The sequence below is a fragment of the Protopterus annectens genome, chromosome 1.part1, assembly GCF_019279795.1.
Source record: "Protopterus annectens isolate FY-2018-M chromosome 1.part1, PAN1.0, whole genome shotgun sequence".
NCBI lineage: Eukaryota > Metazoa > Chordata > Ceratodontiformes > Protopteridae > Protopterus > Protopterus annectens.
Window position 1 is genome coordinate 497,762,701 of NC_056726.1, and position 18,402 is coordinate 497,781,102.

Consider the following 18,402-nt stretch of genomic DNA (forward strand, 5'->3'; position numbering starts at 1 on the left):
TTATGTAGAACTACACTCCATTCCAGAAGACTCAACAGCAACAGTTGGGTTCCACAAAATAAAGAAACAGATGGATCAAGTCTCACTTTCAATCCCAGGCCATATGAATTAATTTTTAACAAGAAATAAGTATGCTAGCAAAGTCTGGAAATTGGAAGATTTCCACATAGAAAATGTATTTGCCATTTTTACACTGTAAACATTTTCCATGCACCTATACAGATCAAAATATAATTCAAATACGACATATATAAACTGATTTTCTATGGTACACTTATGTTCTAACATTAAAAGGATATAAAATATATAACATATTTGCACAGACAAAAATCAGCATAAAAACAAGAGAGGAACTCACAGTTAAGAAAAATAATTCAGTGTTTAAACCACTTTACAGGCAAAAAAAGTTCTAAAAATTCAGAGTTGATAATTACTCTCTGTATATATGTGCTTAAAATAACTGCCTGGGGTGGGAAGGAAATGTGATTGCCACGTTGTGAAACGCATCACTACTGCCAAATGGATAAATAAAATCAGCAGGTACACAGACCATCAGAGTGCTTGTAATTTCTAAACACAAGACATGTTTAACTTGCAGAAAATAACACATTTCATGTTTCCAGATTTTAATCATAATTTCCTTACATTTAGTTTTGCAACAGCAGGCTAAAACAGAGCCTTCCCTCCAGACACTTATTCAAGTAATGTGATAGGGGAATCACAAAAGTAAAACGCTGTACCTTTCACAGAACATGTTTCATTAGGTGGCATAGCCAGAATCTTGTCCCCAGTCTGAACATAACCTGCTTCTATTTTGCCAGTCACACAGAATCCAGATCCTTGATCTGTAAAGAGAAAGAGATATGAGATTGTTTACAGAAAGTAAGAAAGTAGTAGGAAATTAACCAGTATTTTAGTTGACTGTATGCATCATGCTACATTTGTGGTTTTCTAATCTGCATTCTTCTAAACTACTTCATAAAGAGAAAAAAAAAATTACTTGAGTTTTAATCACAACTTGCACTCTGAATTACAGAAGCCTAAGGGGGTACAAAAAAACAAAAGCAGCATTCCAAGGATGCAAGAATCACAAAGCTATCAAATACTAGGAATACATGCAAACTTTTATGCCATATTAGGGAACAGATGTAAGGATACCAAATGATACCAGTACTGATGCTAGCCAACAGCACTGACAATACACCATTCCAACATCAACCGCAGCTCAGCTGTCAGTAATGTATACAAGGAAATGAAGTAGTCAGTAGAGTTCCAAAAAGTGGGGAAGTACAGAAAAAGAAGGAAAGAAAAACAAGAGACTGCAGCAAAGGTACTTTTTGAAGTCAATACAATTTCAATATAAATGTCTAGCCCGGTGGTGTACAGGAACAGTGTCTGACCAGATTAAAGTCAACCTGAGTTTACATAGCAACCCGTACAATTAAAAACTATGAAGAAAAAGTGTGTGCACACAGAGCTGAGGTAAATCCTGATTTGCCACAGCATCATCCCTCAACCATCTCCTAACAAGCTCAAAGAATGCTTTTGTGAGCTGCTAGCATTTCACAAATAGGTGGCACAGTTTGTAAATAGGAGAGCACAAACGGCATGGCACTCAACTTGGAGACGCTGCATCTGTCTGGCTGGGAACACAACAGTCAAAGTACGCAACACTACTACGTCACTGAAAGAAGAGGTTTTTCAAGCTGCCTTCAATTCCTTCCCTCTAAACTGGAATAAAATGGGAGTGAGGAAGCCCAGAGAAGAAGGGACAATACTAAAGGAGTACCACAAGTTGTTGTAGCAGAAGAACAAAATTCTATGTATCTATCTAGCTATGCATTTATGTATTTGAGTTTGTTAAACCTGGTGGGTAAGTTGGTTCAAAGACTCATTTCAGTCACACCACAGGACTAAAGCAGAAACTAGAACAAATAAAGTTACAAAATTAAATGATCATACATAGCAATGACAAGTCTTCTTTTTCTTCTTTCGGCTTTCGCCCAGTTAGGGGTCGCCACAGCGGATCACCTGTCTGCTCATGATTGGCAGTGGAGTTTTACGATGTCGAGTTGCCAGCCCGGCGCCCAACCTTCCATAGAAGGCACACACATGCACACACTCACACCTAGGGTCAATTTAGAGTGTCCAATCCACTTACAGCATGACTTTGGGATGTGGGAGGAAACCGGAGCACCCGGAGGAAACCCACACGACCACAGGGAGGACATGCAGACTCCACACAAAAGGCACCCCAGCCGAGAATCGAACCGGAGAACCTCTTGTTGTGAGGCGGCAACGCTAACCGCTGCACCACCGTGGTGAGCTAGACTAGCTATTCATGTTTTAAATAAGAATAATGACAATGCAAGTAAGGCCACTGTGGTGCAGTGGTTAGCGTTGTCGCCTCACAGCAAGAGGCTTTCCAGTTGAATTCTTGGTTGGAGCTCCTTCTGTGCAGAGTATGCATGCCTTCCTTGCAGTCGAGTAAACTTTAAAGACATGCAGGTAGGTGTGTGAGCCTTTTGTGAAGGCTGGCAACTCAACACCGTAAAAAAATCTACTGCCAATCAAGAGCGGAACAGTGATCCACTGTGGTGACTCCCCACCGGGAAAAGCCGAACAACTTTTTAATGACAATGCAAGTAAGAGAGCAAATAATGGTCTATGAAAAAAAATACTAAACAAGCATTTGCAACATGTGGAATAAAGACTTGAGTTTAGATCAGCTGAAGAACTGTCAATTACCTGTGCTAATTCGATATGAGTAGGTAACAAGTTCAAAGTAACATTTTTAGTGTCTTCATCCTTTGTTAATAAAGTAAGAACATACCAATCATTTCAGATGCTAAGTGTTGTGTTGCTTTCATACACACATACATACAAATATTTCATACACTGGCATTAATGTCCTTCTAACTTGCCAACATACAAAAAAAATGTGCTCCCATAATAAGTGTCTGGGATGTTTTTAAAAATATCTAAACGAGTGCTTCCTTTAATATAATCTGGTGAACTATTCCATGCATCAGCTGCTCTTCCAAAGAACCAATTAGTACACTTCTTATTCCTAGAGAATCTTCTACATAGGTTGTCTGATGATTCTCTGCTACCTTTTGATAACTTCAAACATTCCCAGAGTTAGTTGTCTCTGAATGCCTTGTCTACCCAAATAAGGTAACTTCTTAAATATCTATACAAGACACAGTAGTACAAGTTAAGATATTTTAGTCTTTCATAATAAATTAAATTTTCACATCCATGGATGCCCTTGGTATATTTCTACTGTACTCTTTCCATATTACTAATGCTTGTTTTCTTATAAGGTTTCCACATTGCTATTCCATACTCAAGCTTGGATTTAATGTACCTAACAAACAATGACTTCATTATTTCTGATTTCCTAGAGTTTATAAATCTTTTTATAGAATCTATAGTTCTAAAACTATCATTAATCAATCGGTCGATATGTTTAGAATAACTCAAAGCGGGATCAACACATATTTGTGTAAGTCTGGCGATTTTCTCATTTTTTTGGAGTGAATCTCTCTGTTTATCTACCTCTCTACCTGTCCATCCACCTACTTGTCTACCTGGCACTGAATGCATGGGGATCTGGTGGGTGATGCACACAGGTTCATAGGTGTGTACTAGGCCAACGGCACTGGAGCCTTTACAAGCCTAGCCCATAGAAGTGCCCTGGCATCATGCTGCCGTTAGTTCCCGGTGCCTCTATCAAGTAGAGCCACTGGAGTAATCCTTGGGGTGAACTTTCTATTTGCCATCAACTCATCAAGATTTCTCTTGAAAAGGGCCAGTGAGGTGCTCTGCTTGACATGTATGGGAAGTCTATTCCAGAACATGGGCAGTCTCTGGGTTATGAACCTGTCCCTCCAGCATGTTCTGTTGATTGTGGTAATGAGGTTGAGGTCCCTGGAGTGTGTGGTGTGGAGGGATTGGGATTTCTTTAGGTGTAACATTTCTAACAGGGCTGGGTGAGACCTGGCTTTGTAAGTCAAGCAGAGATCGCCTCTTAATAGATGATATGAAACAGAGAAAAGTTGGAGTTTTTTTGAGTCTGTCCATGTAGGGCATGTGTTTAAGACCTAGGATCCTCTTCGTGAGGTACTTTTGTGGCCTTTCCAGCTGTTGCAGGTGTTTAGTGAGGTACATGCCAAATAGGGCATTATACTCAATGACTGGTCTAATGAGGGAAGAGTAGAGAGAGATGATGACCTCTTTCTTCCTGGATGCAAAATCCTTGGCAATGAGACGTGCACATAGAAGGACTTTCTGACCACAGTGGCAATGTGGTGGTCAGAGGAGAGGTTGCTTGTCAACCTGTGTCCCCAGATCTCTTATAACTCCTTCAGTGTTCAGTGGGCTACCATCAATGTGGGCTACCATCAATGTGGCAATTAGTAGGAACCAAGTTTTTCCCAAAGGGTATGACGACGCATTTTTTGGCGTTAAGCTTAAGGCCATGGTTTTGAAACCAGTCGCTGGTCTCAGTGAGGCCTTTCTGTAGGATATCTACATCATGGCTCCCAGCTTGCAATCGTCAGTGAACTTGGTCAGCCAGAGTCCCTCCGTGTTGGCCTGGACTTCTGAGAAGTAGATGCCAAACAGGAGAGGACCCAGGACCGATCCCTGTGGGACTCCATTCGTGACTGGTTGGCAGTTTGATTTGTAGTCTGCTACTTTCACACTGTGGCTTCTATCTGCAAGCCAATTTGCAACCCACCGAGTGATACAGGGGTTGATGCCCAGTTTGGTGAGTCCATCAATAATTCCTGAGTGGGGAATGGTATCGAAGGCCTTGGCCAGATCAAGGTAGGCTGTATGAACTGCCTTGCCCTCATCCACAGCTCTGGTGGCTGACTCAAAGAAGTCAACTAGGTTGAGCAGGCATGATCTACCCTTCACAAAACCAAATTGAGTGGGATCCAGAGTTTGGAGATTCCATATATCCTTGTTTATCCTAGTTTATTAGGTCCATGATGATGCGCTCCATAGCCTTACATATAAGACTGATCAGGCTAATGGGTCGATAATTCCCAGGGTCTGAAGTCGCTCCCCCTTTATGGAGAGGGATGACTGCAGCAGTGCGCCATTCTGCAGGGATAAAGCCTGAGGTGAGGCTGTGATTGAACAGGGGACACAGGTGTGGTGCCAGTTCACTTTTTACTTCATGTAGAACACAGCCAGGAATATTGTCAGGTCCCATGGAAGCTGTATTCTTGGCCTTGGACAATGCAGCTATAACCTGTGCTGCAGTAATGCTGGGTTGCCTGGCATTCTTCTGGTATTGTGATTGGTTCTTTGGGGGGGATAGAGGGGTAAAGTTGGCACTGAATCTGTCAGCCAGTATGTTGGCAATATCTGTTGGCTCAGTATAGGAGGTACCATTGTGCAGTAACTCAGAGCAAATCTGGGTATTGCCATGGATTCTTGATATAACTGCAGAAGGCTTTGTGGTTGTTTTTAGTGTCTGTCACAATTCTGCCTTCATAGCTAGCTTTAGAGGTTTTGATGAGGGATCTCAACTTTTTGTTGAGGCTATCTTATATTGTAGTCTTATGGAATGAGTTTCATGACTAATTCCAAAGAGTCATAAACTGAGTTCTCTAAAACCAACACTACAAGACATTTCAAATATCACACAAAACAGATGTCCACATATTTCATTTACCCGTTGTTACTTTGCATTCTTACATCATACTAGCTTCTCTCATTGACTTTTGGCAGGGTAAGTTAAAATGCCTAAGGTTCTACTGAATAACAGATTTAGGTACCTTGTAGTGGTTTTTAAGTGATACATGGGTTGAATAATCACAGTAGGAACAAATGAAGAAGGACTCGAATCCCATTTACACAGATGAAAAGCTACTGTTAACAGCCAGATCAAAAACTCTAGGGGTAAGGAAATTTTATCTTACTTCTAAGGCTGCACAATTTTGAATTTAGTATATTTAAAGATATATGGGTGGAGGGGGTGCCAGCAATCACATGGGGTATGTAGGAGGGTTTGACCCCTGCAAAAACACTTTGTTTTCCATAATTTTGTTGAAGCTGATGCGAGCTGCAAAGTTTATTTTGCGGTTCTCACTAATTCTGTTGTCAGAATGATTATGGATTTGGCTTTAATGTCTGGAGTATCTTGTGAGTGATTTCTCTTGTTGTGAAATGAATTTTAACTACCTTTTCTAAAAGTGTTGGTTTGTTCTTTCTGATATATTTAGTAGTCTAGTAAGGATTATCTTACGATGTTTTAGTTTTATAGTTTACTTATATTTTTAGATGGAGTGTTAGAAATTTTCTTTTTGCTGGTAATGACATTTTCTGGTTGATCAGTTATTATTTTGCTATTCGCTTAACCTTTTAATTTCTAATAATTTTTGTTTGCAAGAAGCTGATTAGGTGGGCATTTGTAGATGGATTGTGTGTGTGGATTCGGCACATGCAATGTGTAAGATTATTATTATTATTATTACTTTGCATTGCATTGAATGAAAATTCAGTTCTCGTTTCATTTTTTTAATGTACTGTTTTGTTAACTAGCTGAGTATATGACTTTAAGAGAGCTGTTTTAGGTTACTAAAGTGTACAGTGTGCACCTTTTACATGTGCAGTGTGTAAAGTTTTACTTTAGTTTTTAACAGGTAGCGTAACTGTGGCAGGTTTGGGAGAAATTTAGTAGCTCATATGATATGCCAAAGGTACATATGAGTATGTGCAAAGAGTGCAGGTAAATGCCGATGACATGATAAGAATGCAAATCGATAAACGTGTCTGTATGGTGAACCATATATCTATTTGATGAAGTTTACCTCAACTTATACTTTAACAGATTTCCCATGAGCTACTGTGAACAATTTTACCACAGGCCAATACAGCAACATGATCTATTTATTTAACTGTAACCTTAGCATATATTTTTATGGAGAGGAGCTGCCCCACCCCCAGAATGTGGGCTTTGTTAACTCCCATACCAACAAATATAGTGCCTAGAGATCGCATCATGTCTGAGAAATTGGAATATGTTAATTTCTCCTTCCTCTGACCTGACACAGTGTAGTACATTTAGATAACAGGGGTGTGGGGAGCACAGCCCTTCCCCCAAAAAAATAAAATACCATGTGCCTGTTTACTTATTGTGGTAAACAAATGGGATGTGGGATACTGTGGTTGGCAGGTGGGTTTGTCAGTCCTGAACTCTCTAGTAAGTTCAAGTATACCCTTTGATTACATGTTTTACTGGGGGTGTATATGGCTTACAATCATAGGAAGTTCATAAGAAGTTACTAGGCTATTGGCCCTGAGGCCCTTACAAGCCAAGACAAGAATTTAGCCCATGTTCCGACAAGTCAGCACCAGATGCCCCTGTCCAGCAGTGACACAGGTGGAATCCCAGGGGTTTATTTTTTTGTCCCTCATCCAGTTATCCAGGTTGCACTTAAAAAGGGTTAATGAGGTATTCTGCTTGATGTGAAGAGAGAGTCTATTCCACAGAAGGGGGAGTCTCTGGGACACAAATCTGTCCTGCCAACAAGTCTTATTGATGTCACATACCAGATTGAGGTCACGCGTGCTTGTTACTAGAGTAGAGCTTGACTTGTGGATATGCAGCAGTCCCATCAAGGCGGGGTCTGAGATTGCTTTGTATGCCAGACAGAAGTCACTTCTGAGGAGTCTGTATGAGACTGAGTAGAGGGACAGGACCTTTAGCCTATCTGTGCAGGGTAGATGTTTGAGGCCCTGGATTCTCCTGGTGAGGAACCTCTGTGGTCTCGACAGCTGCTGCATGTGCTTTGTGAGGTACCTACGGAAAGGGGCATTGTACTCAATAATGGGTCTTATAAGGGAAGAATACAGGGATGTTATGTCCACCTTGTCCATGGATGAGATACCCTTACTAATAAGGTGGGCCATGTACAAAGCTTTCCATACAATGGTGGCAATATGGTGGTTAAAAGTCAGTTTGCTATCAACCTGGGTGACCAAGTCCCTCACAACTGATTGTATGCTTAGGACCTTGTTATTAATGTGATAAAGGGGATGATGCATTTTTGGCTTCAGTTTGAAGCCATGTTTCTGGCACCAGTCATTTGTTTGGGTGAGACCCTCTTGGAGGATGTCCACACTACTAGGGGAATTGATGACAGAGCCCAGCCTGCAGATATCTGCAAACGTAGTCAGTCACAGCCCACTGGTTTTGGCCTGCACCTCAGAAAAGTATATCCCAAACAACAAAGGCCCTAAGACTGATCCCTGTGGTACACCGCTCATTACAGGTCTACTGCTTGAAGTGGCTTCCCCTATTTTGACTAGGTGGGTTCTGTCAGTGAGCCAGTTTGCAACCCGTCTGGCAACATATGTGTTGATGCCTAGTTGAGAGAGATTATCTATAATACCCGAGTGATGAATAGTATTGAAGGCTTTGGCCAGATCAAGGTGAGGTGTATGCACAATCTTCCCCTCGTCCTTGGCTTTGGTGACTGTCTCAAAGAAGTTGACAAAAGTTAACAGGCGTAACTTCCCCTTGACAAAACCAAACTGTCTGGGATCAAGTGTTTGGAGGTTGCCAATGTCCTTGTTAATGAGGTCCAGCACAATCCACTCCATGGCCTTGCAGATCAGGCTAGTTAGGCTGATGGGTCTATCATTTCCTGGATCGGTGGATGCTTCACCTTTGTGCAAAGGGATGACAGTGGCTGTTCTCCACTCACCTGGGACCAAGCCAGTACTCAGGCTTTGGTTGAACAGGATGCCTAATGGTGCTGCAAGTTCCTGCCTGAGTTCATGTAGGATGCAGCCTGGGATGTTATTGGGTCCCATGGAGGCTGTAATGACTTGCTCCCTAGAGATAAGGGGAGGGGGCCAGGTGCTGGGGAATGTCCTGATTTACTGATGGGGGAGGGGCAGACGGGTGAAATTTTCACTGAACTTGTCTGCCAGCAAGTTGGCTATATCTACAGCGTTTGTGTATGCGGTGTCCTTGACCACCAGTTCTGAGCAGATCTGAGTGCTTCCTTTGAGATTGCGGACATATGTGAAAAAGGCCTTATGACTGTCTTCAGTAGATATGGCCAGTTTGGACTCGAAGTTTGCTTTGGAAGATTCCACCAGTGCCCTTATTTGCTTGTTCAGGCTAAGGAGAGATTGTTTCCAATTAGGCCCCTGCTCTTTCTTGGTCCTGGACAGCAATTTTATTCCTTTTACTATAGAGTTTATCTATTGCAGATGTCCACCAGGCAAGGTTTACTCTTCCTTGAGGAGGATGATTTTGTCCCGTCAGGTATTCCTGATTCTATGCAGCTATATAAATGCTCGTATAGTAATTTGCTGTAGGTTTGGACATATGTGACAGCTCCTATGGAGGGAGAGGGGCTGTGAAGCTGTTTATACCTTTCCTCAGGAAGTTGTAATCAGCTTTGGAGAAGTTTTTTTGTTTGATCCTGGCTGGGGGAGGGGGGTCTGGGGAGATGGGGACTTCAAAAGTGACCACATTGTGGTCAGATCTTACAACAGAGGATGACACTGTAGGGATGCTGCAGTGGTTACTCATGTTGGTCAATACCGAGCCCAAAATATTTTCACCTTTTGTGGGGGTGTTGACCAGCTGGTCCAAGGCATTTGCATTGACAAAAATCAAGGAATCTCTGGGCATTTATGTTTTGGCATGTGTAGTTCTTCCAATCTATGGTTGGGCAGTTAAAGTCGCCCAGGATCAGGGTAAAGGGCTGAACCTTGATAGATTTGAAGAGGTTCATCATCATCATGTACCAGTGAAGCACAAACTATGGTCACACACCATGAAAAAGACTAACAATAAAAAAAATAATTTTACATAACATCAAAATCACAACAAAATGAAAAAGCAAGTAACATCTGCTCTCTCAAGTACACTAACCAGCAGAAAACACTAATAAAATACTTCAGGAATTCTTGAACTATGCAAAAGCATAAATACATCTTAATTAAAACAATAATAAAAAAGTAAGCCTATGCCTGTTCCTCTGCTGTCTGAGACGCTATATACCTTATAATTTCACAGGTTATTACAAAGCAAATGATTGGAAAGATTAATGTTCATCGTACTGATCACTGCTACAGTAACCTTAACTATATGGGTTATATCCTGTCAAGGGTACAACAGCTGGCCAGCTTCCAAAGCTTCAGGGCACCTTCCAGTTGTCCAAGACTGTTAGATAGCTTGAGCTGAGCTGACTAAAAGACAAGTTTCACCTCCAAGCCCTTCTGAGCTTTACTGCCGCAAATGAGTACCCTCCTCTGAGGCTTTCTTGGGTCGATGGTCATATTGTGCTGTTCCTTTGCTGGGCAGAAAAGTTCTCTTTGAGAGAAAAAAAACTTCCATTTAATAATTTCACTTATTTATATTTTCTTGTACAGGAAAGACAGTTTATAGCAAAGTGTTTTTTGTTTTATTCAGCTGTCAAGAAACTGTACTTTTAAAACAAAGTGCTCTTTGTTCCTGTCATTTTAAAAGTTGTTTAAAGTAACTGAAAACCATTTTTTCTGTGGAGAAATTATGTTTATTTTACTTTGTGAGACTGGTACAGTGTTTTAAAGTGCTTTTTACTGTGTTTAAACTGACTTTTAAAGACTATTTTTACTGCCATTTGATGCTCGTTTTCCCCAGGAAACGGGCACCATTTTTATCTTGACCATGAAACAAACTGTCATTCCCATGGTCAGTCTTCATCGCAGACACAAGAAGAAAAAGTTAAGCCAACTGCCTTTGCCACCATAGCAAACTAGCAATTTGCCTCAGATGTAGGTGGGTGGCTCTTCTGTGGCCATTTCTTGTACCTCAGATCACTCATCTTTTACCCCAAATCCCTCTGGTGTAGTACTTACAGCCACTATGAACCGAGTTGCTAGCCATGTCCTTTGCTGCTTTTGGTGTCCCTTCAGTGGGAAAGGGAGAGCCACTCTTGTCAGTTCTGGGAAAGGGAACAGGGAAGCCTTCCCTGTTTTGTCAGAATGTTGTGCTCATCCCTAGAGAACAACACTGGTGGCCCCATTTTCCCTGTCAAAAAGAAGCAAAATACAAAGTATACATCAACTCCTCCTCAAATTTCTTTAGACATGAGTAGTTTACTGAGTTTGTCTCAGGGTTTAATTCAGGCTATTGATTCTTCTTGCAAAGAAGTTTCTGGTAAAATAAAGAGGGATACTTCCTTTTCTGAAGAGATTCAAGATTCTGAATTTGGATAGGAGGATGAAGAGATAGATACAAGTTTTTTGTCTCAGATTTCTGATTCAGACTCGGAGAACAGCTCAGTTTCTGATTGTCCCTGTGGGGGCTCTCTTTCTCTAAGATTATTTCTGGAATGTGCCAGTATTTTCAGTGGGTTAACACCCTTACAAACTACTATGAGCTGTTACAGAAGGCATTTCTAGAACCTACACCCATTCCTCCAGTTTTGTCTGACTTGGAGGGTGTGTGTTTGCTATGGTTTGCAACTTTCCTGACAGTCAGCCAGCTGCTCTTAAAAAGGCAGATAGGATGAAAAAAAGTTCCTCGATCTTTTAAGTTTTTATGCACATTTCTAAACCTGATTCAGTGACTACAGCTTTAGTTAATTCTTCTACTGATCAACACTTAGTTAATTCCAATCCTACTATTTCTGATATGGATGGGAAAAGTACATGAACTATATTGTCTGCAGTCTCTTTTGAGGAATTTTTTAAAATAATTTAAGTTCTTCTATTGTACAAGTCACTACTCATTGTATAAAGAATGTGCATGACTCTGTTGATACGTCTTCAGGGGCTATGCCCACTGGTACTATTTTGAGGAGGTTTGCATGGCTGCATTCTCAGAACCTTCCAGATGATGTTAAAATGAGATTTAAAATTCTCCTTTTGACAGAGACTTAGTTTTTGGCAGCTCTGTTCTTAATGTGATCAAAGGCAGCTCTGTTCTTAATGTGATCAAAAAGTGTGATGAAAGAAATAAAACTCGTATAGGGAATTTCTAAGACTTTTCAGCCCTCCTTTTCCAAATTTTCCAACGGATTCTCTAACTCCTCGCCCAATTTTGGTGAGAAATAAAATAAACTGTCTCAACAAAATGCAGGTAAAACAGACATTTAAGAACAAATGGCAAGAAAGTTCCAAGAATAATTCTGGAAACTTCCCAAACCAAGGACAGCCCAATAAGTCAGAATGACTATTTAAGGGACTTTGTTCCTCCCTCTCACCCTAGCACTCCCTTTTGTCTTCCAGGAAATCTGAATCTCCACTTTTCTCTTTGGCAACAGATAGTTTTAGACAAATGGGTTCTGAAGGTCATTCATCAAAGTTACAGATGGCAATGGGAGGAAATTCCTCCTTTCTAGGGGTAATTCCTCATCCTCCAGACCAGATTCTTATTTCCACCTGTCCATCACATGATGTCCCAGGAAGCAACAGAACCAGTTCCTCTTTCTTAGGTGGGAAAGGGGTTTTATTCAAGGATGTTTTAGTGCCAAAGACAGAAAATGCTTTGAGACCAGATCTGGATCTTTCGCTCCTAAAAACTGTTTGCGATAGCACCCAAATTCAAAATTATGTCATTTCACAGCCTATTACCTCCTCAATCAATTTTTCTGGTAAACTGGATTTAAAAGATGCTTATCATCACATCCCTGTTCATCCAGATTTCAGGCATTTCTTAAGGTTTTGTGTGTCTGGATCACATTATGAGTTCTTTGCCTTAATCTTCGGAATATTTACTGCACCGAGTGTTCAAAAAGTATCTAGCTTCAATTACAGTTCATTGCAGGCAACAGGGTATCAAATTTTTCCATATTTTTTTCAAAGTGTCAGAAATCTCTCCCTCAGGTGAGAGCTCTCTTAGACAAGCTGGGATTTCAAGAGAACATTTAAAATGTTTTTCTTGACTCCTTCTCATAGGATTGTGTTTCTGGGATGTAATGTATAGACTTCATCCCATGACAAGCCTTGCTGGCTTTGTGGAAAGTTTGCTGTTCTCATAGAGATCAAAATCACTGTACTCACCAAAGTTTATAGTACAACTGTCATATCAATGTTCCTAAAGCCATTACAACACTTTAACTCGGCTACTTCTCATCATTTCATGTTCCTGCACACAGATGATAACGCTTTATATAACAGTCTAACTGGTATGGAAGACACAAATTCAACAGTAGGAACTTGGGCAGAATTTACGTATTATTCCCCATAGTGCAGTAGATGGGCTAGACTGGATAACAATTATATTTCACAGAAAAATGTGCATTTAATTGAAAGGTTCAGCCTGTATCTAGTAACTATTTCAGATCATGCACTGACAAAAACTATGATAACATGCAAGGTAATGAAGTAAAAAATTATACACTGGTGCTTTCCTACTTACTTGTTAAAAAGAGAGGAGTTTAAGGAATGGGCAAAGGAAATTATTTGAGAGGTATTAAGGAAGACAGTAATGTCTTCAGAAGTGATAGTGCATGGGATTAAATGAAAATGGAGTTTAAAAACAGAGTAGAAATAGGAGAGAGAGAGAGAGAGAGACGAATGGCTGCAAAATCCATTACCTGACTCATATGTTCAATTTATTGTTAACCTCTGGTAAATTACCTTCCACTTTCAAGTATACAGCTATAATGACACTTCCTAAGGTACCTATCCCAAAAGACTACAGACTATATACCCATAACCAACTTGTGTCCAATCACCAAAATATATAGAAAATACACTTATAATTTTGATTTATCCTTAACTGTGCTATGATTTTTACTAGTATTTTTTTGGGGAGGGGGGTTAGGATTAGCTTAATGGTTAATGTATTTACCTCACAGACAAGAGGTACAGGGTTTGATTCTCATTAATGGAAGTTGGCTAGGTTTATAATTGCCCACACAGGCAGCTACTCTAGTACTTATCGATGAAACTCTGAGAGTACTGTGGCATGGAGATGTTCATGATATCAAATGTTACTGTAATCTTACAGATGTATTCTCTTATGTCTTAAATAAAAGTGATAATAAAAAAATGAAAAACATCTAAAAATAGCTCCTCTAACACAAAACAATGTGACTTTTTTATGTGATGAACACCTTGACTGCTCACTTCTCTGCACCTAATACCATAAAACAATATGAGCAACAGGCAGACTACTTATACATCTTATAGGACCTTTGAAATGGTAAATCACCCTCTCTTACCTCACAATATTGTCATCATCTTTCTTATACCAAGAGGTAAGGTATTAAGCTATCCTGCTGCCTAAAATCCCTTTGTCTGCACTAGTCATTATAGAATCTTAGTCAGGTTTTGGCCCTTTTGTAGCCAGTCTGACAGCACTTGGTATTTTGAAGAAGTGTAGCAACTCCCTAATGCTTACCAAAACACACAGGCAGAAGGGTATGACTGAGTTTGCTATGCATTGTTGTGAGGCAGGGAAGACACTGGTCTTCAGTTGTATTTTGCTATCACCCAGAATGATGCTGAGATTCAAAGGCATGATAACTGGTTTTAATAATTGGCTATATATCAATTGTTATTCTAGGGGGTTGCAGTATGTGTCAACTTAGAATGAGATGACTAGACAGCTGTTATTCTAAGGGGTTCCAGTATGTGTCAACTTAGACCAAGATGACTAGAAAGTCTTCTTGCATTCTCAGGGATGGTCTGCAACTCTTTTACCAAGACTACTCATAAGACTAAAGCTTTTTGCTGCCCCATAATGTCTTTTTTATGCAGTGACCATCTGCTGGTCATTCTGAGTAAATTTTAATCTGGAATACTTGAAATTAGTTTTATTCAATGCTAGGAGACAAAAAAAAAGCTTATACTTGAGCATCTCCTGCAACATAAACACATTTGTATATGTGTAATTACAGACACATGATTTTAAGAAAATAAAAGCACTCCCTTTCTTCCTGGAATTAGTGACTATCCTCCTGTCTTCAGGCCTACTGGCAATTGTGGGGGAGTATCAGTGTTTACAAAGGATATCATCTCACAACAGATCCCACAGGACACCAAATTCAAACCCCTATATGTCCAAATTACTCTAAATAAGATTAATTACCAGTTCATTGTTAGCTACATAAACCTGTGAGGTCCCCCTCTTAGCCTGATAGCAGTTTTAACACTTAATCCCCATTGAAATGAATACCTTTCTACTGAAGGACTTCAACTATAACTGGCTGACTTACAATGCTAGTAGTTGGCATACTCAGTACTTCCTTGACATTATAAAGACTAACTCCTATGTACAAGGACCCCCCCCCAAAATACACTTGATCTGATCCTCACAAATATGGACACTTCTTGAACATCTCCATATGTATCACCTTCTCTTGTCAAATCATACAATAAATCGGTGATATTTTCCTTTAAAAGTGGTGGTACTTCCCCTGCAAATTCCTCTGTGTTTAAAAATTTCTCAAAAGCAAACCTTCTTCAGGTACTTGATGATTTAAATAATTGTAGCTGTAATCTTCCTCCAACTGACCCTGTTGTTAAAGCTGCTGCCTATGCCTCTGACTTCTACTCCTTCTTAAATAGTTGGGTTAATAAGGCAAGTCCATATCTGTACCAAATATAATAAGAAATGTAAACATAGAACCTTGTGGTGGAATACCCCCCATATAAATAAATTATATAACGAGGAAAATAAATTACTTATAGGTAGGTACTAGGCTATCAGCCCAAGGGCCTACGTAAGCCTAGCCAGCAAGGTTCCATAGCTTACGCCACCCAAGAAAGTTATTTTCCTGTGCCACTGTCCAGCAGAGACACAGAAGTGATCCCCAGGGGTGTATTTCTTATTTCTCATCCACTCATCAAGATTTTTCTTGGAGAGTGCTAATGAAGAATTTTGCTTGACATAGATGGGTAACTTGTTCCAGAGTATAGGAAGTCTCTGGGAAAGGAATCTATCCCTCCAGCACGTCCTGTTTATTGTGGTGACAAGGATTACGTCCCTAGAGCGTGTAGCTCGGAGGGATTTGGATTTCATTAGGTGTAGCATGTCCAACAGCTCTAGGTTTGATATAGCTTTACATGTTAGGCAGAGATCACCTTGGAGTAGGCGATATGCTACAGAGTAAAGCTGGAGTTTTTTGAGGCGGTCAGTGTAGGGCATTTGTTTGAGGCCAGTAATCCTCTTTATGAGGTACTTCTGTGGCCTTTCCAGCTGCTGCAGATGTCTTGTGAGGTACATTCCAAAAGGGGCATTGTACTCTATAATGGGTCGAATGAGTGATGAGTAGTGGGGAACAATGACCTCTTTCTTCCTGGATGAGAATCCTTTTATGACAAGGTGTGCCACGTAGAAGGACTTCCTGACTACTGTGGCGATGTGACTATCAAAGGAGAGACTACTGTCCACCTGGGTCCCAAGGTCTCTTATCACGCATTCGGTGTTAAGTAGATTGCTGCCTGTGTGGTAGTTCATGGGTACAGAGTTTTTACCAAAGGGGATGACACTGCACTTTTTGGCATTGAGCTTCAGGCCATGGCTCTGACACTAGGCATCTGTCTCAGTGAGGCCATTCTGTAGGATGTCTACATCATTTGGGGACTTGACTATGGCTCCTAGTTTGCAGTCATCTGTGAACTTCATTAGCCAGAGGCCTTCTGTGTTGACCTGTACTTCAGAGAAGGAGATACCAAACAGGAGAGGTCCAAGGACGGAACCCTGTGGTACTCCACTTGTCACTGCTTTGAGGTCAGATTTGGAGTCTGCAACGTTTACAGTGTGGGTTCTGTCAGTGAGCCAGTTGGCAACCTATCTTGTGACATAGGGAATTATACCTAGTTTAGTGAGTTTAGCTATAATTCCAGAATGGGAGATGGTGTCGAAAGCCTTGGTGAGGTCAAGATAGGCTGTGTGAACCACCTTATCCTCATCCACGGCTTTGGTGACTGCCTCAAAGAAGTCAATCAGGTTCAGAAGGCATGATCTGCCTTTCACAAACCTGAACTAGATGGGGTCCAGAGTTCGGAGGTTACCAATGTCTTTGTTTATGAGTTCCATGATGATATGTTCCATGGCCTTGCAGACCAGGCTCGTCAGGCTAATAGGTCGATAATTCCCGGGATCAGTGGTGGCTCCCCCTCTGTGGAATGGGATAACTGTTGCTGTGCACCATTCAGTGGGCACAAAGCCTAATGCGAGGCTATTATTGAACATGGTGCTTAAGTGGGGAGCCAGTTCGTTCTGAAGTTCATGTAAAACACAGCGTGGAATGTTGTCCGGTCCTATGGATGCTATATTTTTGGCTTTAGAGAGTGCAGCTTTTACCTGCGTAGTTGTGATTACAGGGACTCTGCATTCTTCCTGTACAGATATGGGCCCTTTAGGGGGTGAGAAGGGGGTAAAGTTAGCACTGAAACTATCTGCCAGTATGTTGGCAATATCAGTTGGTTCTGTAATTTTCGTGCCTTTGTGCTGTAACTCAGAGCAGATCTGGGTGTTGCTATCTAGATTCTTGACATAACTATAGAATGCTTTGTGGTTGTCCTTGGATTTAGTGTCGATTTTGTTTTCGTAGCTAGCTTTGCAGGATCTTATAAGGGATCTCAGCTTCTTACTGAGGCTGACCAGGGAGCTCCTCCACTCATGGGATTTTACTCTCTTTTGCAACAGTTTCTTTCTTCCGTTGTACAGTTTGTTTATGGCAGGGGATCACCAGATTAGCTTCCTTTTTTTGGAGGATAGCGTCTTAGTTCTGTATGGGATAGCACGATCCATGCACTCGTGTAAGTGCTTATAGAGTGCATTTGTGTAGGATTCAGCAGTTGTAACTGATTTGTCCATCTGCATGGGTGTCATGAAGATCACCACTTCTGTCTTAAGAAGCATGAAGTTGGTTTATAAGAAGTCTCATTCTATTTAACTTAAAAGCAGACTTGTCCAAACTAGTAAAGAGCTTAAGGGAATCATTATGAAACTCAAAGTTGAATATGAATTTAAAATAGCCACTAAAACCATAAATACCTACAAATCACTGTAACTACCCAAGGAAATTAAGAAATAACACCCAACAACATTCAGAACTAGTCCACAATAATAATGCCCATTCTGATCCAAAGGAAATGGCTAATATCCTAGCTGATAAATTCTGTGCAAATTTTACTTCATCCAGAATTATCCCAGTTCCATACATTCCATAATCACAGCCACCCACATTTTATTAATACTAAACAAGTCCTGTCAGCGCTATAAAAAACTACCACCACCTCTTCTGTGGGCCAAGATAGCATAGAAGGTTGTCTGATTATCAGTACTAAATACTGACCATCTAAACCCCTACTTAACCTCCTTAATTTAGTCTCTCCACTGGATACATTCCTAAAGCCTGGAAAACAGCTATTTTACTACCGATGCACAAGGGTGGCAAAGGAACAGACCATGCTAAC

The 18,402-nt window shown here is 40.7% G+C and overlaps 1 protein-coding gene across 2 annotated transcripts in view; it reads right to left on the bottom strand.

The window, feature by feature from the left end:
• HBS1L (HBS1 like translational GTPase) overlaps positions 1 to 18,402 on the bottom strand; it is a 2,781,383-nt gene that overhangs the window by 594,005 nt on the left and 2,168,976 nt on the right. For both annotated transcript variants that reach the window (XM_044076292.1, XM_044076279.1), the window contains one exon: positions 741 to 845. In XM_044076292.1, the coding sequence (XP_043932227.1) occupies positions 741 to 845 (105 nt within the window). The remainder of the gene's footprint in view (positions 1 to 740; positions 846 to 18,402) is intronic.